Source organism: Andrographis paniculata, unplaced genomic scaffold (genome assembly GCF_009805555.1).
Source record: "Andrographis paniculata isolate CXL003 unplaced genomic scaffold, ASM980555v1 Contig54END, whole genome shotgun sequence".
NCBI classification, from domain to species: domain Eukaryota; kingdom Viridiplantae; phylum Streptophyta; class Magnoliopsida; order Lamiales; family Acanthaceae; genus Andrographis; species Andrographis paniculata.
This window is the reverse complement of record NW_026137589.1, coordinates 4,525,319-4,548,480: the sequence shown is the minus strand read 5'-3', so window position 1 is coordinate 4,548,480 and position 23,162 is coordinate 4,525,319. Positions and strand designations below refer to the sequence as shown.

Genomic DNA, 23,162 nt, shown 5'->3' with positions numbered 1-23,162 from the left:
TTCATATCAAAATTGTAAATTAAATATATAGCAAAATGAAAAGGCTTTCATGGTCACTGCAAGGACATCTACAGGGTCGCATGTTAGAAATACAAACAACATTGAACAGCCTAAGCCCAAGCGCGAAAGAAACGAATAGATAGAATCGATTTACTTATGTCGTTAAAGATTATTGCCAATAATTGCAACTTCATTGGAGTGTATACTTTGCAGGCAAAATAGTTCGAAGTAAATCTAATATTGCGTTATTGTAACATTGAACAAAGGATTATGTGAACTGTAACATTGAACAAAGTGTTTGGAGAAGTCCAACGTCTTGATGCATTGAGGAAGAAAGTACAGAATGCTTTGGAACCTTAATATCTTACCATAAGATCATAGGCACCATTGGAATGTTGACGTTATGTGAGAAAATGGAATATTATATATTAGGAATTGTGTTAGGAAAATTTTGATTGGGCAAACTAACCTACATTTTATCATATATATCCAAATTAGTATTGTTCGGCCAGAGTTTACACAAAGCGCACTCGAAGAGTAGCTGCGGCGGGCGATTCCCACGTCATAAATAAAAAAAAAAAAAATTAGTACCCTAATCAAAATTATTCCTCGATATGGTAAAACATCGAATGATTTTAAATGGAGCAAGTGTATTAAAGGAAGACAATGTCTTCACTTACATAAGTTAGCTTATTTAAACTTCAACCGACCCAGAACAACACAATTAGACAGAGACTGTTTTGTGGGAACTAAAACTTTCAAATCGAGTAAATCTGAACTGTCCAAATCAAACCAGATCAATTAGCAATAATCGAATAATTACACCCCAACATATGAGAGAAACACAAATCAAACTGATTACCAGAGGAACAGGCTGCAGCAAATTAGAAGACAGTGACTGGAAGATGACCACAGCAGCAACTCTACTGCAGCTGGAGGTAACAGCAAGAGGCAGTAATGGCGGCAGCAGGGGCGATGAAGGCAATTAGCACAGAAGAATGAGCAGAGGTATCTGATGGCATCAAATATGAGTTTTTTTTTTTCCTTAATAAGATACATAAATACTTTTTAATGTAAACAAACATTATATTAATGGAACTTTACATACCTATTTAATGTCCAGATTAGGAATATGGGCTATCTTGTGCCAATCCTCTCCTATCCCCTCCTTGCATCTCCTGTGTATCTTCGGGCAGAATATCACATAAAGAGACTGGATATTTGTCATTCTTTGGATACATGAAGGAAGTGATGCAAGCTTTGGACATGAAAGGATAAACAGATGACGAAGAGTTGTCAAGTCACCCAACCATTCTGGCAGAGAGGTAAGCTCTTGAAGGTCCCCCAGATTTAGATTTTGCAGTGAGGAGAGGTGTCTGATGGCTTCGGGTATGCACACCATTTTTGGAAGGTTGCTAAGAGTGACTTCCCTAATGGTGTCAACATATTTGATTTCCATCGGCAGGTCTACCAAATTAGCACAAGATTCTACATACAAATGTTCAAGAGTCGTGGCGTGGGAGAACCATATCCCGGGCAAACATGTCAACTTCTCACTCGAATATATACCCAAAAACTTGAGGGAGTTTAAACCTTGCAGCACTTCCATGGAGATACAATGTTCATCGGCATTCCAAATACCCAAATTCTCCAGATTAGGGAAGCATTCCAGCAACTCATGGGGAATAAACTTCATATCCTCAGCAATCCTAACAGAAAGATGATTGAGATTTTCCAGCTTAGAAAATGAAGCCAAACTTAAACTACTGTCGCATGCCAATTTCTTCAACTTTTTTAATTGCGAAAGCTCCGGCAAGACCAATGAAGGGCACCTGCAAACAATAAGTGTTTGAAGATTCGGGCAACTCTCTTCTACTTCCTCCTTAAAGAATCCTTTTAGATTTTGGACATTATCGAATTCAAGATCTTCTAATGATGGGAATATTATCTTTGTTGCATTCCCAGCTGAAACAATGTACTCAACCTTCGATAGATTCTCTAAATATAAGGATTTAAGGTGAGGCATCTCCACCATTTGAAATAGGTCCAGCAAATTTTGGCAATTCCTTATCACAAGTGTAACTAGTTTATCCATCTTCAAGTTGGTCATCCAATTCGGAAAATGTCTACCACGGAAGCCACTTATACCAAATTTTTCGATATTTGGGGAAGGTTGAAGTGCTTCTAGCACATTTTCATCTTTATGATCTCCCCCCAATTTGGATGCATTGTCGATCTCCCACTTCAAAAACAAATGAGAAAGATTGTGTTTTTCAGCAAGATTTGCTTTCATGGCATCTAAGGGGTTCTCCACTCTTTCAAGATGCCGAATTTCAAGTTCGCCACCCAAATTCAAGAACTCCAATTCCTCAAGATGATTGCCCTTATTACAACCCACAATGAATATTTCCAATGTCCTAAGGCGGGTTAACTCTCCAATCCTAATGGGTGTCTCCCTCAATGAGTGGCATCCCTCCAAAAAAAGATGTCGGAGATTTTTTAAGTTTCTCATCTTCTTAGGAAGCCTTACAAGATTTTGGCAATACTTCAGAACCAAAATCTTCAAATGCCAAAGACTACAGAATGAGTCAGGCAGACCATAAATATCAGATCCAGATAAATCCAAAGATCGTAAATGCTTCAACTTACCTATATTGGATGGAAACTTCTCTATAACTTCAAAACTTGCATCTAACACCCTCAAACGTCTATAGTTTGCCAAGACAAAACATATGTCCATTTCAAGTTGCTTTCTTTTAGGAAATGCTACTTGATGCTTTGACAAGTTCACCTCGCGGATTTTGCTATTTGATGAACTTCCCAAGTGTGTTCTTGAAACTTTGTTTTCCATGATTGATTGCGCAAGATCATGGACAATATCGTGTAATGTGACAGAATCTATCGATGGGTTTCCTTCGTCATCAATGGGATTTTGAAAAAGTGATCTCAGGATTAACTCGTTCCATATTTGCTCACCAACATCTTCCACTTCCAAATCTCCTTTTGATGAAATATAACCATGAGCCATCCAAAGGAGTATCAAGTCTTGTTTATAAATCTTAGAATCCTTGGGAAAGATTGAACAATAAGCGAAACACTGTCTCAACGCCAAAGGAAGATGATGATAGCTTAATCTCAAAGAAGGCAAGATCGAAGTTTCTTCTTCTGGCAAATCCCACAGCTCACTTTCTTTCACATGAAGCCATTCATTTTCAGTCCTCTTGAATCGTAGAAGACCTCCCAACACCTTGGCAGCCAGCGGCAAACCACAACACTTCTTCACTATTTGCTTCCCGATAGCTTCAAGTTCTGGAAATTGTATTTCCTCTCCTTGTCGGAAAGCCCTCTGCTTGAACAACAACCAACAGTGATCTTCAGACAACTCTTTCAAGTTGTGTTCCGGAAGTGTTCCCATTATTTCAGCAACCTTCTTTTGTCGTGTGGTTACAATAATGGCGGATCCAGGTGAACCACACGTCAGAACATTTTTTAATTTGAACCACTTCTCCTGATCATCATTCCAAACATCATCAAGCACAAGCAAATACCTTCTCTTGCTCAACAACTCGAAGATTCGGCCTTCCAAAGATCCCAAGTGCATCAAATCTGAAGCCATGCTGCTTCCAGTTGCATATTCGATCATGGCCTTCAACAAGGTCTTTTGATCAAAGTCATCAGAGACACAAACCCAAAGCTTTTTGTCAAAATGCTCAACCACTCGAGGATCTTGGAAGACTAATTGAGCAATGGTAGTTTTTCCGAGGCCTCCAAGACCTACTATTGGAAGGATGGATAATTCTTGATTGTCCTTCACATCATTCACCAAGATATGCACGATCTTCTCCGTTTCAGCTTCCCTGCCGTAAACATTATCAGGATTGTTTAGAACAGCACCCGTCTCACGCTCAGCATGGACAGTATAGCTCGGCCTCGTAACCTCCATGTTGCGCAGATGAAATTTGTCACGCTCCGCTGCAACTTGATCCAACCTTTCAGCAAGTTGCTTCATCCTTCTTCCCATTCGGTCTCGAAACAGAATATTTTTCAAGCCAGGAAGAGGATTCCATTTCCATCCAGCCGTTTTTAATTTCTGTTTCGAAACTTGAGTAGCACATTCATCCAGTACATCATCAATCTCATAAGTGAGATCAGTGAGCTTGATTAGCCAGTCGCGTATTGCTTGGCTTTCCAGTTGCTGCTTTTCAGCATCTTCCAGCACTGCTTGGATGGCGGTGAAGTTGCTGGCGAGCTTCTTCATTTCATCATCCACCCCGACAATCAATCCAATCTCGCCTTTGATCAAGGAGCTTAGATTCTCTAACACAACACTGAGCAGTGCGTCGGCCATAGTGATTGAATCAAATCAGAAATCAGCCAAAACACAAAGGAATGCAGGTTGTAGGTGAGAAGAATGAAAGATGAATAGTGAATGAATGGATGAAGATGCAGAGGAGAGAACAGTGGTCGAAGAAAATTAAAAAGTTAAAGTTAAGGTTCCATTGGGTCATGGCATCGTATTCTTTTCCCTCTCATTGCCATGGTAATTGCATTTGTTCGCCTATCCTAAACTTGGAATAAAAGCAAGAACCCATAAACGAGGGTGTCTGATCAAAATAATTCTATCCCCCTTCACAAGTTGTAGTGTGGATCCTGTCGAATTTACGTATGATTTTTTTTAAAAGAAAAATAATAGTAATGGGAGGGATTTGTAGTGAAAAATGAACAAAAATAATAATAATAGCTGTGTATGATTACTTTTCCGCAAAAATGATAAAAAGTACGCAATTAAATGACTCAAGTTGAAGCTTGAATGCGCATTTTACATTAAAAACTTTTAGCAAATGCACTATGTAGACACACCCATCACTACAAAAAATTTACTTCTCCATCAGGCGAAATTTGTTTGCTATAATTTCTATTTTGAGATATCCCAAAAAGATTCGCGAGTACCTCGCCTGCTTGATCCTTGAAGAAATCCAAGTTTCTTCAATGAAGGGAACTTGATGATCAAATCCCTGCTAGATTCCTCAAATTTAATGTTTCAAGGTGAAGCTGCTTGTCCAGCTGAAATAGAAGTAACATTCCTTTGGACAATTATGTAAGCATTTGCTAATTAAACCACAAGTGTTCTATTGAACTCAAAACAAAGTACTAAAATACACTTTGATTAGTAAAAAAAGTTTTTGAAGAGTTTAATATACAGAGCAAGAAGGACAAAAAGTACAATACAGAAGCAACAGTATTTTTTGAACCTCAATCTCTCACAATAGCTGCACACCAATCTTTAATAATGCTGCGGAATTTAAGCAAACACTTATTTTAATTTCGGCATGAAATGAGTAAATAGGCAATCATGTTGTTCAGTAAGGGACAATGGATTCTATGAGCTCTTGGAGCGGGGCGAGTTCTTTCCTGTCAATCAGATTGAATTCCTGCAGAACAATGCCGTAGAAAATATATTGAAAGATTAGTCAAATAATTCATATGTTCGAAGACGGGATTGTAGAATACCCTAATGCCAAAATTCAAGAAATTAAAATGACTTACACATGTAAATAGAATAAAATGCTTGAAGCAGGTATTTAGATGAGCTTCCTCCTTAAGGCTGACAATTTTTTGAAAATGGGAGTGATAAATATGTGCATACACGCGGAACAGCCGTTTAAATATTGTCTTCACAACTTCCCTGAAGTTAGGAGGAAACGGGGCACCTACAAATTTGCATGTTTTCATCAGAATTTTACATCAAACAACAGAAAGTAAACAACCAGAATTAGAGGCCATTATTACCGAGCTTTTGAGGAAATATCGACTCGTCATCCAACTGTGCTTCAATCCACTCCATTAAATATTCGACATATTTAGGAGCTGACACTTCAATTGGTTTTTTTATTTGTACGCCGTCTGCCCATCTATATTCATACCTGCAGAAAACTTGTGTTCAGGTGAGAACAGTTTGAACACTTATAATTAACACATAACATAATTGCTAGCAAGAATATGATCCATGGCATACTTAGGTCCAGCAGACATTGTCGGGCAGTTGTCTGCAGTACAAAACTCGGTGAGGGTGCCATAGAGAAGATTCACCTGGTTGAAGAAATCAACAGCTGAAAAATAAAAATCACAGAGTTTACAATTTTGATTCCAAGATGGATCGGAGAAGGGAATCCTCTCAAAGTCTTTTTCTTGATATTTACGATGCGCAGACAACACAGAGAGATTTAGAGAGAGAGAGAGAGTACTATTGACAGCAAGCCATTCATTAATATCTTCCCCGGGAGGTAGCCTTACAGCTTCTCTCAAATTTCCACTACCTAGAGTGGCATCGATATGTTTTCTTAGTTGTGCTCCCTGCAGCAAACATGCATTAAAGATTTTAAGATTCACATTACAGTTGTCACAAAACAATCTGATAGCTAATATGGAAAACAAAAATAAAAAGTAACAACTCTGATCCCTAATCCATATATAAATGAATCACGGCAGATAAGGCAATGAACCAACTTTACTAACTCGTCTACAAGACTGATTAGTATAACTTAACAGAACAAAGAAAATTTGTGAAAAATAAGATCGAGAACTAACAGAGAACCATATATATATATTGATGCGGCAAAGATGGCTACCTTACTCCCTGATGGAGCACTTTTTTTGGGGCGGAAAGTTTTTTGATTCCTGTTCAAAATTTCAAATAAGATGCAAATTAGAATGAACACATAACTGGATGAAACTGAAGAAACCTAAAGTTACCATTCTGCTCCTTGGAAACTTCTTACAGTTAGGTACTAAGATAACAAAACAAATGAAGCCATGAAAGAACCAGTTCCAAGAAAACTGAATCACCACCTCATATAAAGGAACTTGAGACATCACAAACATTCATGTTTTGAATTACCAAAGATGCAGATATAATATACAAAAGGTCACTAATATCACCACTGACCGTTGAACACATCTAATTCAATTAACTTAAAGATAATCAATCACTTTATGCCCTTCCTCCATTAGCAGCATACAGTAACTGTAATCATCAATCAAAAGAGCAGCAGATACAAAAACAAAAACAAGATGCCCAATACGAAACCATAGATCTGATTAAAGCAACCACAGAGCAATTAACTGCAATAATTGAAAGATCCCGTTACGAAAATTACCTGCCGAGGCCGAAGAGACTCATGGGAGCGTCGAACGGTGTAAAGGCGGGGGACTATTTACAAGGAATATGGTATAAAGACTTGTGGGCTTAAATATTAATGTCGTAAGTGTCGACCAAGAAAAAGCTGTGCCTGTGGAGCACCACTGACTGTCGACTGTCGACTGGCACCCCGTCCAATGATAAATACAACACCGCCAGGTTGGGTTCTGAGATTGTGGAATAATCGGTGAATATTATATATATATATATATAAATTCCTTAATTCTCTTGCAATCGAGTTGACTCTGCCTGGCTGGCTCTTCAATTCTTCATCAATGATTCTGACATACTTGCCTTCTTCAGCGTAAACAAACAAGGTGATTCTTGAAACTCTCTGACCAGAGCACTAGATGAATCCTGGCCGTCCATTCTTGCAAGAATGAAGGGTGTGGATCATCCCAAAAATTCGAAATAAATTTGGGCCAACCCATACAGTACCACAAAAGCCCACAAATTTGTGCACTGTATTTTGTTTCGAACAGTCCCTTCATCCCTTCTGATTCACCAAAGCCTGAACAAAAATCTGAACTTTGTTAAATATGATAATGCCCTTCTTGGCGGGACAACTCTCCCATTCGATCCATAGTTTCTTATCGCAAAGTCGAGTCTTGTTGATGTTTTGGAATGGAATCTGACGAAAACTTAAGGACAAAGGTTGCATACTGTGGTCATCATTCAATCACGTGAGGAGGTGTAACATCATTGGACCACCCACCACTGTACAGCACTCACAAGCATTAGAACATTTACACCCTACCCCCACCCCCCACCCCCAAACACACACACTTTTAAGCTCTCCATCAAACCCCACCCACACAATCAATCAATCCCCAGACCCACCTCATACCATGTTGCCTCCCACCGCCCCTCCTGCCCCCTCGACTCTCAGCACACAATAAACCCACCATTTATTCATTCTCGAAGCTCAAGCAAAACCCTCCCAACAAGAACCCCCACAAAAACAAAACAAAAAAAATGCCCCGTAATCGTACTTTTAGGCGAGCAGCAATAGACTAAAGTTTGGGTTTTCAGTCTTTCAGATTGTCGCAGTGTTTTCATCAGTGTACTTGAAGAAAAAAGTTGGAATTTTTTTTTTTTTTTTCTCTATCTGTGTGTGTTTTTCTTTATCTAAATCGAATATTTTCTCTCTTGTCTAAGGTCGTTCCGTCTGTCTATCCTTCCATGTTTGGGTGAACCCTAGATCTGCTTCTTACTAGGTGAAGAAATGCTCTGACTTGCTCTGAAATTGTCTCCGTGTTTGGTGTAGTCGAATGTCTTTTTTCTTTCCTTATTTTTTTTTTCACCTTTGGGTTACGTGTTCTTGAATTTTTTATTTATTTTTTTCTGGCTGCAGCTTTTTTCAACAAGCACTTCATCTATATGCGTAACATGGGCTGTTCCGCCGATGTTTGTTCTTGTTTTCTTTTTCTTTACTACTCCTTTATTACTTACGTTTCCCCAAAATTAATAAAATAAAAATCGCATCTTGAAACCCTTGAATATTTGCCCTCTTTGCATGTGTGCATATCTTTGTTCCTATTTTGTTATTTGCTCACTGAAATTCATGTTGGCTATGGCTGCAGGTTCCGTGGGAAGTGAAGAAGGTAGAGTACGTAATAGCTGCAAAGAATTCAGGTCTGTATTTGTAGAACAAAAGTTAGTGAGCTGTGAGAAGGGAAGATGAGTGGAACTGCATCAACATCAGTGACTGTAGGGGTGGGGATGGGGGCGGGGAGTGGGGTGGAGGTGGGGTATGGGATGTATAAGCCCCCCTTCACTGCAGTGCAATGGCAGGAGCTTGAGCATCAAGCCATGATATACAAGTACCTCGTCGCCGGCGTGCCGGTGCCGCCGGACCTGGTGGTGCCTATTCGCCGCAGCTTTGAGGCCATATCTTCCCGATACTTCCATCATCCTTCATGTAATCATGTCATGTGATGCATTTGATCATCTTAATTGTTGCATAAGTATGAGCTTTAATGCCCCAAATTTGGTGTTCTTGATTGACAAGGATTCGCAGTGAATTACTCTCTCCGTCTGAGATTTTATGAATGCACAATTGATTTTGATCGTAAAGTAGAGTATTTTAGAAACACTAATATGAATTACTCCTTCTGTTCGCGAAATATATGCGGATTTGAGCTGAGTTTAATAATATAGTATTATATTAGTGGATGGTGACATAAAGTAGGGTATTTTATAAAGTATACAAAAGTTTTGACAAATTTAATGTGTAAATGGTTGTGGTATATTTGTACATAAATGCAATATTAAGTAGAAATGGCATATTTCTTGTGGATTAGTTTGTTTGAAAATTGATTTTTTTGCATTGTAGTTCCGGCTTTCGAAAGTTATAGATGTTTAGAAGCCTTTAAAATGTGATTGATCATTATTGTCGACAATCAAGAATGATGTTTAATGATTGTATGTATTAAATTTGGTTGTTGATGCAGTGGGATATTGTTCATACTACGGGAAGAAATTTGATCCTGAGCCGGGGAGATGTCGTAGGACTGATGGGAAGAAGTGGAGGTGCTCCAAAGATGCGCATCCCGACTCCAAATATTGCGAGCGGCACATGCACCGCGGTCGCAACCGTTCAAGAAAGCCTGTGGAATCCCAACCTACTTCGCAGCCTTTGCCGGCTGCGAAGTCGCAGATGTCTACTGGATGTGCGAGTAATGTTGGAAACTTCCAAGGTGGTGGTTCTGGAAGCTTCCAGAACATGCCATTGTATATGAATGTTGGCTCGGAAGGATCGTCGTTTGGGAGCAATGCGACGAAGCTGCAAGTGGAGCCCATCTCTTATGGGATTGACAACAAGGAATTCAGGTGCTCCTTTTTTAAAGATTAGTCAATTTTTCAATGGTTTAGAAGTCGTGAGAATATGTTTATTGTTACTAGACAAGATAATTTATTGCTAGACGCTATTCCTTTGACTTACGCTAGGACTAAGTGTCGTAATCTAGATGGAATGTTTGTCGTATATACCAGTAAGCGTTATAGAAAAAGCATAGCTTGTAAGGAAAATGAACATATCCTTACGATGTTAGGTAATAGAGAATGATCAAAATGTTCGACACGTGTTCCCTTTTTATAACTTTTTATGAAATATTTTCAAATCTAGTAGAACATGAAAAGCAACAATGCATCTAAATGCACTTGGGGAATTATGAACATGTGGCGACAATACGATTTCTTCAGAATGTCCTGAAAATAGGAAAAATATTTGAGTGCATGTATATGAACTGACTATATTTGTCACTAATGTGATCTTTATATTTTTGTATGCATATATCCTTAGAGGTGCTTCGTAGTATCGAACAAATACTGCTATAATATGATGAATAGCTTCTACTTTCTGTTTCTTACATGTAGACATACAAATCAACCCCTCACAAAATCAAAGTTGTCTTATAGCAATGTGTTTCACAATTTTCATTTTAGTAGATGACTTAATGACGTAATCTGATGTGAACAAGTAGACTTTAGTCTAGCCCATGATCTTACGACCCTACACGCATGTAATAATTTGTGGGGACTTCTCTTTGTCTATGCATCTAGTCATCGGTCGTTAGCCTCGCTTCAAAGCATGTAATAATTTGTGGAACTTCCTTTTGTTTATGCATCTAGTCATCGATTTTTCAATATTGTCCGTAAAGCAAATTACAGCTATCTTACAGCAGGTTCTTTCTCGATCTTGATATCATAATCAACTCGATTCTGCAGGTACGTCCACGGACAAACTCCGGACAACAGCGAACACCGTTTCTCTCCGGAAGCTTCCGGAAGTGCCGGGAATCTCGGTTTAGGCTCCAGCTCCGGTACCTGGCGACTCATCCCATCTCAAGTCAATTCAACCTCGATGCTAAAACACAAAGCCGAACCCCACATGATGGGCCCCACCGCAAGCACGACCTGCACATTCGATGCTATCGGCAGTGCCGTGTCGAAACAGCAGATGCATCAGCACTGCTTTTTGGGGAGCAATCCCGGCGGTCCATCAGATCCCATAAAGCAAGAACAGCAGCATCCCATCCACCCTTTCTTCAGCGAATGGCCCACCACTAGAGAGTCATGGTCCGCTCTCGACGACGACAACAACCGATCCAACGCCAACGTGTTCTCCTCTACTCAGCTCTCCATCTCAATCCCGAGGGCGTCGTCGAATTTTTCCTCCGGAAGTGCTTTTTCGCCAAACGGTAAGCCGAGATGATTTTTTGTCCATCTTACGCATGATTGATATGAAATACTTACTGGTAGATGATAATGCAGATGCATGAAGTGAGAGATATGAGCGATTGCCGGAAACCCGATCGGGTGTATCGACGCTTAGTTTTATGTCATCGATGCTGCGGTTAGGCGAATGAACTCTTTGTGTTGTAAAGAGCCATGGACTGTTTTCGATCGATGTAAAATCGATCCAAGTGTTGAATAAAAATTGAGTACTGTGAGACCAAATCAAGATCGGAGACACTATTAGTGTAATAGTGATGCGTTGATAACTTAGTTTCAATTTTGGAGCAAATTTCTGTCGTTTGTTTCTTTTTTCTGGGTTTGTGCTTGTCGTAGTCTCTGTTGTTCATGATAATTGAATCATAATTTGTGTCGTGATGATAATTGAATGTGAAATGATTATTGTGTATAAATTTGTGGATAATAATTATTAGTTTTTAATAAATATTATGAAAAGAAACACATACTCAATAAAAATAAAAAATAAAAAAATAGTACTGATATTTTTCGCAAGACCATTCAAACGAACTACCAGACGAAAATGTAAAGGGCTTGATCATCGGAACCGTACATTGTGAATTTGATCCAACGGTTGACATTTTTCATTAGTGCGCTCTGCATCTCTGTACCAAACGATAAAAAGTTTGTGTGTGTTTGTGAGGAGATGGCCATCAAGGGCAGCAGAGCCTCCGGGAACATACGTGGAAAGGTCCACCAAGTAGGTCCCGGCGAATGGGCATTATAGTAGTTCCCCACCATCAATCATTTCTGCCGCAGCACAGAGAATTCGTCATTGCTGATTAAATCTAGGAAGCGAAAATCGAGTTCATCAATGGCGGAGGCTGCTGTAGAGGTCCTGAAACTGACGATCGATCTCATCCTTTACTCACCAGGATTCGACTTCGAAGGAATCCGCCCCGAAGTGTCGAAGATCAAGCTGGAACTGGAGAGCATGCAGTCGTTCCTGCGAGATGCTGAGAGGTACAAGGACGGGCACGACGGCCTCTCCTGTTGGGCGACGCAAGTGAGGGATGCAGCGTTGAAGGCTGAAGATGTTCTGGACGAATTTCTCTACCACCTGTACAGCGTCAAGCACGGCGGATTCCTAGGGTTCCTCCGCAGAGCCGTCGTCTTCCCCAAGGAGATGTGGAACCGTTGCCGGACGGTGAATCGGTTGAAGGAATTCAAACGTGAAATTAAGGACATCGCGAAGAGAAGCAAGAGGTACGATCTCAGTAACAGAGAAAAAATCCCTAACCACCATCACTCCCTCAATTATGCCCAAAACATTGGGGAAACCTCCTTCTTCGTGGAGAACACCGCCATCATTGGAATCGACGAAGAAAGCCATCAGCTTTTGGAATGGTTGATCGACGGGGAGAAGCAGCGCACTGTCACATCCATTGTCGGTATGGGCGGTTCCGGCAAAACAACCCTAGCTGCTCACGCCTACAACTCCCTCGCCGTGAAGAAATCCTTCGATTGCTTCGTGTGGGTGTCGGTTTCCCAGAAGTACATGATCGAGGAGCTTCTCAAGGAGATAATCAAAGCCTTATCAAGTTCGAAATCGGCTTCCCCTGATTTCGCGACGAACTACAAACAGCTGGTGGAGACCATCGTCAACCTGTTTGAAGGTAAGAGATACCTAATTGTTCTCGACGATGTATGGAGCAGTATTCTGTGGAAGCAGGTGAACGCTGCTCTTCCAGATCACAACAATGGAAGCAGAGTAATAATCACAACTCGTATGGAGGACATAGCATCTTACCCTTACGGTGCAGGCAGCCATGTCCTCCATTGCAAGCCATTGTTAAAGGAAGAAGCATGGAAACTCTTCTGCAACAAGGCCTTCTGCGGTGAGCCTTGTCCTCTGGAGCTTCAGGACATAGCCTCGAAATTGCTCGACAAATGCGATGGTCTGCCTCTTGCAATCCTTGCATTAGGTGGCCTAATGGCTCCCAAGGATCGAACCGAGCTAAAATGGAGGGAGGTATACAACAGCCTAAACTGGCATATAACTGAGAATCCATTGCTGGATGAAGTGAAAACAATCTTGTTCCTTAGCATCAAGGAGTTACCGTATTTTCTGAAGAACTGCTTTATGTATTGTTGCTGTTTTCCGATCGAGCAATGGGTTGGCGCAGGCCGGCTGATCAGAATGTGGATGGCCGAAGGGTTTCTGGAAGAAAGGAAAGGGCTGTCCCTCGAAGATGTAGGGAAGATCTACTTGAGAGAATTGATCCATCGGAACATTCTTCAAGTTGAGAAGCACAACAGTCTGATGAGGCCTAAGCTCTGCAAACTGCACGATCTGATGTGGGAGATCGCACATTTCATCTCCGAGAGGGAGAACTTCTTGTCAATCTGTATTCCGCAAGATCTGGAAGTTGAGATCAAAGCGCGACGAATATCCCTTCATGTTTCTGATTGGTCATCGTATCGTCCAGGGCAGGACATGCGGTATCTTCGCACTTTCTGTGCCTTCAATGTTAAAGATCGGGAGGGCTTCCCACTAGACGGTGTTTTGTCAAATTTTAGACTGTTACGAGTACTGGAACTGATCGGCGCGCCAATTGATAGCTTGCCGAAAACTTTGGGTAAGCTATTCAATCTTCGATACTTGGGGCTGAAGCACACTAAGATCAGCGAGCTCCCGGTGTCTATTAGCAGGCTTCGGAATCTTCAGACACTCGACATCAGAAGAACACTGATAAAGGAGCTCCCCAAAGAAATCGGAAAGCTGCGCAAGCTGAGGCATCTACTCGTTTACACAGGATCCGACGAAGAAGTATTCTACTACGTAAGTGGAATGAAGGGTCCGAACACTATCGTAGAGTTAAAGGACTTACAGGTTGTGAATTGCCTCGAAGCAAATTCCGACCTTGTGCAAAGGATCGGGGAGCTGACACAGCTCCGGCGACTTGAGCTGACAAATCTTAAAGAAGATGATGGAACCGCACTGTGCGCGTCCATTGAGAAAATGAAGGATCTCCATCACCTCCTCCTCGTAGCGAAAGATGAAAACGAGTACCTCCAAATCGGAGGACTATCGTCGACTCCTTTGGTTCTCAGGAAACTCACTCTAGCAGGGCGATTACGCGACATCCCCCATTGGCTTAGTTCGCTTCGCAATGTGATGTATTTGCACTTGCACTGGAGCCAGCTGACGATGGATCCGATTCCATGCTTAAGCAAGTTGCCCGTCCTGGAACGCCTTACATTGATCAATGCCTGCAGCGACGAAATTAAAGAACTATGCTTCGAGACAGGGTTCCTGAGATTGGAGGACTTGTATATCAGCCGTTTTCCGGAATTGGTTGAGATTGTGATCCACGAGGGAACGATGCCAAAGCTTATGCGGATGACTTTGAATAAGTGCAAACGGCTGAGGCGTGTTCCTCCGGGAATCGAATATCTTAGAAATCTGGAGAAGCTCCAGCTGAATCATATGTCGGAGGAACTCATTGCTATTATATATTCAAACAATAGAGTTGAGCTTTCGAAGCTGAGGCTGATTCCCAGCAAAGTCTACGAGAGAACTTCTTCAGTTCTTTATGGAGAGCATAATTGATTATCTGTTGGTAATTTATTCTCCATTTGCTCTTCAACAATTTACTGGTTTTTTTGGATCTGTTGCATTATGTAATTATTTGTATTAAGAAGTATTGCATGCAGAATAATACTATACACTGTATTTATATTTTATGAGGAATATAATTATTGAAAATAATTATTTTATAATATGAATAATTAATAAATTAAATTTAAAATAACTAATTAGTTTAATTAAAATTAAAAAAAATAAATTAAAATATTTAAAATGAAATTAAGGTACGTAATCAGATTGAATAGTTGAATAGAATGCAAGTCCCACATAAACTGTGGGATATGAGACGACAATGAGTACTTTTCTAAAACATTTTTTTTATATTTAAAAAATTTGGCGCGTCTATATATACCTAAATTTCAGGCTCTATTTGAAATCAAATAGGAAGGGGGAAGCTCTGAGATCGAGAGATGAGGAGGCGAGCGACGAGGAAATTAGCAGCAGAGGCAGCGTTTCTAGCATCACGTCGGCCTGAGACGCCAGCTGAAGCGGCGGCGGCGGCGGCGGCGGCGGCAGAAAGTCCGACGCTATCGCCGGCTGAATCTCCTGCATCACAATTCGCTTTAAATTTCAGCGGATTGCGCGATATTGCGGAAGCCTTGAAGAGAAGCAACAAAAATAGCAGTGCAGGTACATCGGGAATTAAGCGGATGCAACCAACTGGATTGTCTCCATCTCTGAAGAGTGTAAACACGATCTCAGATCTGAAGGAAATGGTCTCAACTAATGTGGACTCGCTCAAGCGCCGACTGGAAAGATCGCATTCCGAGATTTTGAAGGATATTGAGGCATCGCACTGTCGCCTTCAGAAACGCTTCAAGGTTGTTGTATGACTTGTCTTGCTGTTGATATAACTGGTAGATATCTGTAATATTGATTCTGTATATAGCAATTCCTTTGTTCTTCGAGTCGTTCTTAGTTGTCTATTTCTAATATTTGGTTGTGATTAATATATGACTATCATTAACTCATTTTTGTAAATCATTTATGATTTTCGAATCCTATTTTTGGATTTACTGTTTAGTTTTAAATGTAGTCCAAGTACCACGTATAAACACCAAACGTTTGCTGCATTTAATTTATTGTTTTCTATGCCTGTGAGTGGACGTCACATGAACAATCTGTATGGCAAAAAGTTTGATGTATCATAAGAAACCATAATCTGCTTTACAGATCAGGACACTCATAGGACCTATTCACTTATTTGCAATGTATGGGAATCACTTTGAGTTGATTTCATTCTTTATTGCAAAAGCATATAACTAAAGTTCACCACAAGCATGCTTTCTGGATGTTGGTTGATCTGGACTTAGATTCGCTATGGTGTTGAACTGTGAAGGAACCATAGAAATCATTTTATTTTATCTTTCTATTTAACCTAAACCTAGAATTCTATATTTTTCTAAATTCATTACAGGACACTACCTGCCAATACCAGATTTCAAACATGATGTTCTGTAATAGGAGGAATTGACTATTTTCCATCTCTGAAACAGATTCAAACTCAAGCTTGTCAACAAGTAATGGATGAAGCCGAGAAAGAGTACAAGAACATGTCTGAACAAATTAATGAAGGACGAAAAGCAATGAAGGTAAGTTGATTAATTAGGTTGCTAGAATCGTGACTTCCAACCATTAACAACTGCAGTTTACATCATATATCCTCTTCTATCTTTCCATCCATCTAATATTGTAATTTTTTCCAGGCTTCATTTGCCGAGTTTATAGCAGATGCTCAGCACAATGCATCTCGTCGTAAGTCCTACTCCTTCATAAGAAAATATGCTGACCATAATTTAACCATGTTATGTAAGCATTGACACCTGAAGTCCAGCCATAACTTGCCCCCATTTCTTTTGTGCACCATTTATCTATCCCTAGCAATTTGTCATGTATGGAGTAAATCTTTATCCTGGTATACCATGACCTTACCAAGCACATTCTATTCTTGACATTGCCTGATAGAATTTCTCCATCCTTAAGCTAACTAATTCCATTCATCTTTCTTCCATTGTGACTGCGCGAGCATTTCAGTTGGCAAAGTAATCATTCCTGAGCTTGCAACAACTTCTGAAAAAGGTATCGAGTCACTTCGGAGTCGGTTTGGGATCTCATCGACTGCACCTTGATTTAATACTTGCTGGAAGCTCCTAAGGTAAATAATCTCTGAAGCCTTCTTTTCTATGGTTTTTGATACTTAATTAGACGGGAAAATTCTATATTGGCATGCAAACTGCTTTTATTTCAGAGTAACTTTGAGCTTGGTAGGGATCATGTGATTGGCAAAGAGCTTTCATGGTTAATTCATCAGTAATGTAGTTATTAAATGGACCGATATAAATGGATATAGATGTCCATGTTATGAGTTTCTGCTTAAACCTAGCCATATAACATTAAATTGTGTGCTAACTACATTATCTTAAACTAGTACAATTATCTTCATAGAATTGTAATCCATAGGTTGGGGAAGTTGTGTAGAGACCCCATTTAAGAGTCTTATTTAGTGTAGACAGAATCACAGTTTTCCCTATATCTTTCGTTGGAAAGAAAACCTTTCTAGATCATTTAGTATGGAACAAGTGATTGGAATATACGAAGCCTGCTAAGTTTAGGGATTCGGAATTCATAAATCAAAGAGTAGACATTTTTTAGGGTTAGTTTGGTAAATGTACCCTGATACGAACCAGATAGGCCATCTTTATGCCACCAATTCTAAGGACTCACTTCTGCCAAGTGCCAACCATTTCAGAATACATGGAAACCTTCTAAACCCTGTTAGGACAAATCATGGGAATCTACACCTATGTAAGAGCACATCCATTACCACTTCCACCTTCATTACCCTCCACCAAACAAAGAACCCAATTCCCAATCCTTTCACCAACACTCTCCAATACCCAATCCCATTTAATCCTCCCTAAACCAGTTTCAGCCACGCTGAATTCCCCCAAAGGATTTGGACCTACCCCAAAGAACACCAAAAAGTCCAAGAAACCCAGAAAGAACTATGACAGTGGAGAAGAAGATGAGGACGAGGGTGAGGAAGAAGATACCAGAGAAGAAGGTGTTATCCCAGAGATTGTGACTAACCGTATGATGAGCAGAATGGCAGTTTCTGTAGGAACCCCACTTTTCATAGGGCTTCTGTTCTTCCCTTTCTTTTATTATCTGAAAGTTGGTCTCAAAATTGATGTGCCCAGTTGGCTGCCCGTCATCGTATCGTTTATCTTCTTCGGGACAGCCCTTTTGGGAGTGAGTTATGGAATTGTGTCAGCCAGTTGGGATCCTTTAAGGGAAGGCTCGTTCTTGGGTTGGAATGAAGCTCAGAAGAATTGGCCTGTTTTCTGGCAGTCATTCTGGGGTGGGGGAGGATCCAAGAAGAAGTAGGATCTATCTATCTATCTTTCGACAACCCTTGATTTTGCCTCTAGTTTCTGTTATCATATTCTACTTCTTTGCTCTTCAATGGTTTCTGTATTCTACTGCTTATATTTGCCCATTTGAGCAGAACATGGATATTGAACTTCTAGTTGAGATAAGCAAAATCTTGTGGTTGACAGAGAAATTCAATAGTATAGAGTGTAATACATAAGAAAAATAACAAATTAGAACTCTAGTCTCTAATCCATCAAATTGATTGTGAATTGCATAGTGCAACACCAGATGTTGGGCTGTGTTTTTCATTTACCAGATTTGATGTTTGATTTGGCATGGATTGAAGTTGGATATAGTTTAATTTAATGGCTTTCGAATATAAATGGTATTTTTGTTCTTGCCTTTTTTATAGCTCCATGTTATTATGTTTAAAATATAGTATTGAAATTTTATATTTTGTTACAAGGGTAAACTGTTTTTTTTCTTTTATCATTTTAGTCCCGTAAGTGAAGCCTGTCGCAAACTAGTCCCATAAGTGAAAGTTTTTCGTTGTTTTAGTCCTTCGGCGCCGGAGATGTCCGCGTGGCTCGCCGGAGGTGACGTGTCCTCCAGGTGTCCCGCCAAGTCAGCGACATCCGACGGACACGTGGATTTACTTTTTTTTTTCTTTTTTTTTATTTTTTTAAATTTTTTTTTTAATTTGAGCAAATAAAAAAATACAAATAAAAATTAAAATCAATTAAAAATAATTTTTTTTTAAAAAAATCCACGTGTCCGCCCGGTCAGCGACACCTGGCGGATACGTCACCTCCGACGAGCCACGCGGGCGTCTCCGGCGCCGAAGGACTAAAACAACGAAAATTTTTCACTTATGGTGCTAGTTTGCGACATGCTCCACTTACGGAACTGAAATGATAAGAAGGTCCAGTTACGGAACTAAAAAAATAGTTTACTCTCGTTACAAAGATGCTAAAAATATCTATTATTGCACATAAGTTGATACCGAATGTGTCTCTAGAGAGTATTATCTTACACATAAGTCTAGCATTAGAAGAAAACGGTTAATTTGTTTGCTTTCTTCATTAGTGCTAATAGGTAGGTGATATATGGTGATGCTCGTCCACTTACAATGGTTAAGAAGAGGTAGGTGTACTTGTTTCTTTTTTTTTTTTAGTTTTGTGTTATTATTACTATATGATTTATGTTTTGAACTTCAAATTTTTATATAATATTTAAATTTTGAATCTAATACTTTAAATCTAAGTAGTGGATATTATTTGTTCATAAAAATAAATTTAAATATGATTACGTAGAAGATAACGATCAAATTATATAGTCCTTATTAATACACTCCTAATGCTTGAAAGAAAGTTGAGGTTAAATAAAAATGTTAACGGTCAGGCTTTGTTTAGATAATAATTTTAAATTTTTTACACATTAATTTTTTTTTTTTCAAAATATCATTTTTTATTTTTTTTACAAATATTACAATTAAGTATTTTTAAAATATTTTTGAAACCATTATTTTTTTTAATAAATTAAAGCTGCTTATAGTCATGACAGCATAAAGGCCCCATATTACCCCCGTTTCCTTTGTGTGTTTGTGTTTAGATTTTAAAAATTTTAAATATGTTATATTTTGAATATAAAAATAATTTTTAATATAATATAAAAAAATAAATGTCTAATTTATTTTATTTTTTTAGAAAAAAAATTAATAAATAATAAAATTTGAATGAAATCTTATAAAAGAACCACCAACTTGTTACAGAGTTACAGTGATTCTGCCAAATCTGCATAAGAAACAAATGAAGAAAGCAAGTCTCACTTTAGACATCGAACTGTGTGTTTTTTTTAGTTTGATTATGTTTTTTAACTTTGAATTCTTTAAATGATAGATTAAATATGATATATTAATTTTCTAAGAAGTAATTGTTGCATATTTGAAACATTGAAACCAAAAGTTAAAATAATAAAATGTGGAATTTTGAAAACATTGAGTAATAATAAATTGTGTAATGTTTTGTGAAAGGAAAATATTCTTTGAAATGGATATATAAATAGTATTAAAAGTAATTTTTAAATATGTGCAAGGGATTTGCTGAAACATGTTTGAAAGTTTTTTATACTAATATATCTAAACAATTGATGAGATATTTAGAATTAAAAAATATATATAAATATAATATTATTTCCGTCTCATAATAAGATTATTTTTTGTTTGTTATGTCATTGTATTTAACATTAAAGATATTTTTATATTTGTATAATTTTCTACAAATGTCATTGAATTTGTATTATAAGAAACTATTTGTATTTACCATTTGTTTTTGTATTTTTCTCTTTATTTGTACTATATATTAATATAATAATTAATATTTACTCTTCTTTTGGAGTGTCGTAAATATTTAATTTTAAAAATGGTATATAGTAAGTAAGATCATCTAAAACGCCCTTTCATATCTTGAAATGGAATTTAGTTGTTACTAATTATTCCAAGCAAACCTATCTTTGCTTAAAGAGAGGTTATTAGCAATCACCACTAGGCGTCTCCAACTATGGAGTAAAGCAACATATCAAAGAACAAAGCATCCAAAACAAAGATTAAAGCTACTAAAGATAATAAGCACCGCCAAGTTAACCAATTATGTGATTATATTTTTTGTAATTTTGGATTAATTTAAAATTTTAGAATGAAAAAGTAGTTTGACTATAACATTTTATGTGCTGTGTTGAAAGTTTTAAATATAATATTTTATGTTAAAAAAATAATAATAAATAAAGACATAAAGGAACAAGCTGTATCTAGTTGCAAGCAAGTTGGGAATTTGTGCTGAAAGTTCTACTGACAATGAAATGTGTAGTTGTAAGCTAATTCTAATTTAATACTCCATCCCTTCACCTCTATCTATCAATTTACTTTTTTTCACTTAAATTTTAGTATATTAGTATTATATTGATATTGGGTATAATTGATATACATAAAGACTAGTATACCCTTTAATATTTATGGTATTAAGTGGTGTTATTTGATGACATTTGTGTAATATTATATAAAGTGTGGGGTAATTTTATATTTTAGTGAAAGGTACATTTACTAAAAAAAGAAAATTGATACATTTGCAATAGACAGACTAAAATAGCAAAATAGATAGATTGATAGTGAACAGAAGGAGTATATATTTGAGTAAAACCATATTTTGAATGATTTAGAAAATATAATTCAATAAAATATCTTCTCTATGTTTATTTGATAGAGTAATAGTAATTATTTTTGTGCGGATAATAATGTAGTATTTTGGTGATAGTATTATGTTATGTTGAATGACTATTTTATCTTTATGAATTTTTATTATGAAATGATATTAAAAATAAATATAATTTGAAGGATATTTGTAATGTGTAGTGTGTAGATATTTAATTTTCTTTAAATATAGTTAAACTTGTGATGTGAGTGGGCAACAAAAGATAAAACAAAAAGATAACTTTAATGTCCGGTAAGGGACAGTCTGGTGATGATGTATGGGTTGAATTTGTCACATGTCACATATGGTTCGCCTAGTGTGATTTTTTCGAATAAACTTTATATAATACAAATAAATAAAAATTATATGTATTTATATATAGTTAATATAAAATGTTTCATTTGTTTCACATGTTAATATCATTATTTTTATTTTTTTTCTTACATCTTATGTTATTTTTTTAAAATTATACTCCCTCCATCCTGGTCAAGATGACCCTTTTGCTTAAGAATACGGTATTTTAGGTAGTGTAGATTAGTAAGTTATTAATAATAAATTATGATATTATCTTATTATTTTTATACAAGTAGTGTTGTTGGCATTTTAAATATTTTTAGCATTATATATCAATAAAATATATACAATATGAATATCATTTTGTAAAGAATAAAATTTTATATAATACAAAAAAAAAATTATTTATTTATAATTAACTTAAAACTAATTTTATTAAAAATAAGAAATTTTAAATATAGATAAAAATATTTATTTATTAAGGAGAGATATAGAAATAAAAGGTTTTTAAGTAGGTCTTATGTAAGAGGTTAGAAATTTAATTAAATTGATTTAAATTTGTTAAATATATTTAAAATAAATAAATTTATTAAAAATAAAAAGAGATCATCTCTAATGGGACGGACAAAAAAGAAAAATAGGTCATTTGTTGTTGCGGGAGGGAGGGAGATGGAGGAACTACATTTTAAAATTTATAATTTATAAATTTTTTATGAAATTAATTAGTTAATTTAGTTTTAGTTTATAATTACTTTTATTATATTATAATAAATTTTAATAATACAATTTTAATTATTTATTAATTATTCTCCTATCTTATATGTTTATATGTGAGATTATATCTACAGAGAGAGTAATTTATAAAAATAAATAAAAAATTTAAGTATATATATATATATATAATAAAAGATCTCAGGTGTATTGTAGTTAAAAATATATATTAAAATATTTTAAAAAATGTAAGTAAAGTGCTAACTTAGGAGACCTTGCAACTAAACAAATCATAATTATATGTGATTCCAAGACGAGTTACTTTTAATTTAAAATTTTTACTACTAGCACTTATGGGTAGGTCCGTACAAACCCTAACCTGGTTTGCTTTTTGCAATAGACTCTAGGACTAGGACTGTTAATTTGACGGGATGCCTCCTGTCACACACAGATGATGCCAATGTAATAATTCGTAAATCTAATAGTTATATGTCAC

The 23,162-nt window shown here is 37.2% G+C and overlaps 6 protein-coding genes across 12 annotated transcripts; 4 read left to right on the top strand and 2 right to left on the bottom strand.

Annotated features, from left to right (window-relative positions):
• Positions 1 to 477: 477 nt before the first annotated feature.
• LOC127255552 (putative disease resistance protein RGA4) lies at positions 478 to 5,045 on the bottom strand. Its single transcript, XM_051281130.1, has 2 exons — positions 1,109 to 5,045; positions 478 to 1,012 (listed from the first exon to the last, which is right to left on the bottom strand). Exon 1 carries the CDS (start codon positions 4,346 to 4,348, stop codon positions 1,109 to 1,111), a length of 3,240 nt encoding a protein of 1,079 aa, XP_051137087.1. The 5' UTR covers positions 4,349 to 5,045; the 3' UTR covers positions 478 to 1,012.
• Positions 5,046 to 5,167: 122 nt separating this feature from the next.
• On the bottom strand, positions 5,168 to 7,480 carry LOC127255560 (MOB kinase activator-like 1A). Its single transcript, XM_051281146.1, has 7 exons — positions 7,158 to 7,480; positions 6,630 to 6,678; positions 6,246 to 6,354; positions 6,017 to 6,110; positions 5,791 to 5,924; positions 5,548 to 5,711; positions 5,168 to 5,432 (listed from the first exon to the last, which is right to left on the bottom strand). The coding sequence occupies exons 1-7, from the start codon at positions 7,178 to 7,180 to the stop codon at positions 5,361 to 5,363; spliced, it is 645 nt and encodes a 214-aa protein (XP_051137103.1). The 5' UTR covers positions 7,181 to 7,480; the 3' UTR covers positions 5,168 to 5,360.
• A 513-nt stretch (positions 7,481 to 7,993) lies between these two features.
• LOC127255556 (growth-regulating factor 3-like) lies at positions 7,994 to 11,746 on the top strand. 6 transcript variants are annotated; one of them, XM_051281141.1, is made up of 7 exons: positions 7,994 to 8,261; positions 8,357 to 8,415; positions 8,553 to 8,605; positions 8,782 to 9,119; positions 9,652 to 10,030; positions 10,928 to 11,400; positions 11,474 to 11,746. In XM_051281141.1, exons 4-7 carry the CDS (start codon positions 8,879 to 8,881, stop codon positions 11,479 to 11,481), a joined length of 1,101 nt encoding a protein of 366 aa, XP_051137098.1. In that variant the 5' UTR covers positions 7,994 to 8,261; positions 8,357 to 8,415; positions 8,553 to 8,605; positions 8,782 to 8,878; the 3' UTR covers positions 11,482 to 11,746. The 6 variants fall into 6 exon arrangements, with proteins under 6 accessions (XP_051137098.1, XP_051137095.1, XP_051137096.1 ...); XM_051281138.1 differs by having other exon boundaries at positions 7,994 to 8,277; XM_051281139.1 differs by lacking the exon at positions 8,553 to 8,605.
• Positions 11,747 to 12,097: 351 nt separating this feature from the next.
• LOC127255554 (disease resistance protein RPM1-like) lies at positions 12,098 to 15,952 on the top strand. 2 transcript variants are annotated; one of them, XM_051281135.1, is made up of 2 exons: positions 12,098 to 15,015; positions 15,405 to 15,500. In XM_051281135.1, the coding sequence occupies exon 1, from the start codon at positions 12,267 to 12,269 to the stop codon at positions 15,003 to 15,005; it is 2,739 nt and encodes a 912-aa protein (XP_051137092.1). In that variant the 5' UTR covers positions 12,098 to 12,266; the 3' UTR covers positions 15,006 to 15,015; positions 15,405 to 15,500. The 2 variants fall into 2 exon arrangements, with proteins under 2 accessions (XP_051137092.1, XP_051137091.1); XM_051281134.1 differs by having other exon boundaries at positions 12,099 to 15,015; positions 15,426 to 15,952.
• On the top strand, positions 15,452 to 16,861 carry LOC127255490 (uncharacterized). Its single transcript, XM_051281019.1, has 3 exons — positions 15,452 to 15,862; positions 16,538 to 16,633; positions 16,748 to 16,861. Exons 1-3 carry the CDS (start codon positions 15,452 to 15,454, stop codon positions 16,859 to 16,861), a joined length of 621 nt encoding a protein of 206 aa, XP_051136976.1.
• Positions 16,862 to 17,760: 899 nt separating this feature from the next.
• Positions 17,761 to 18,812, top strand: LOC127255561 (protein PAM68, chloroplastic). The gene has a single exon (XM_051281147.1). The coding sequence runs from the start codon at positions 17,829 to 17,831 to the stop codon at positions 18,426 to 18,428; it is 600 nt and encodes a 199-aa protein (XP_051137104.1). The 5' UTR covers positions 17,761 to 17,828; the 3' UTR covers positions 18,429 to 18,812.
• Positions 18,813 to 23,162: the final 4,350 nt, after the last annotated feature.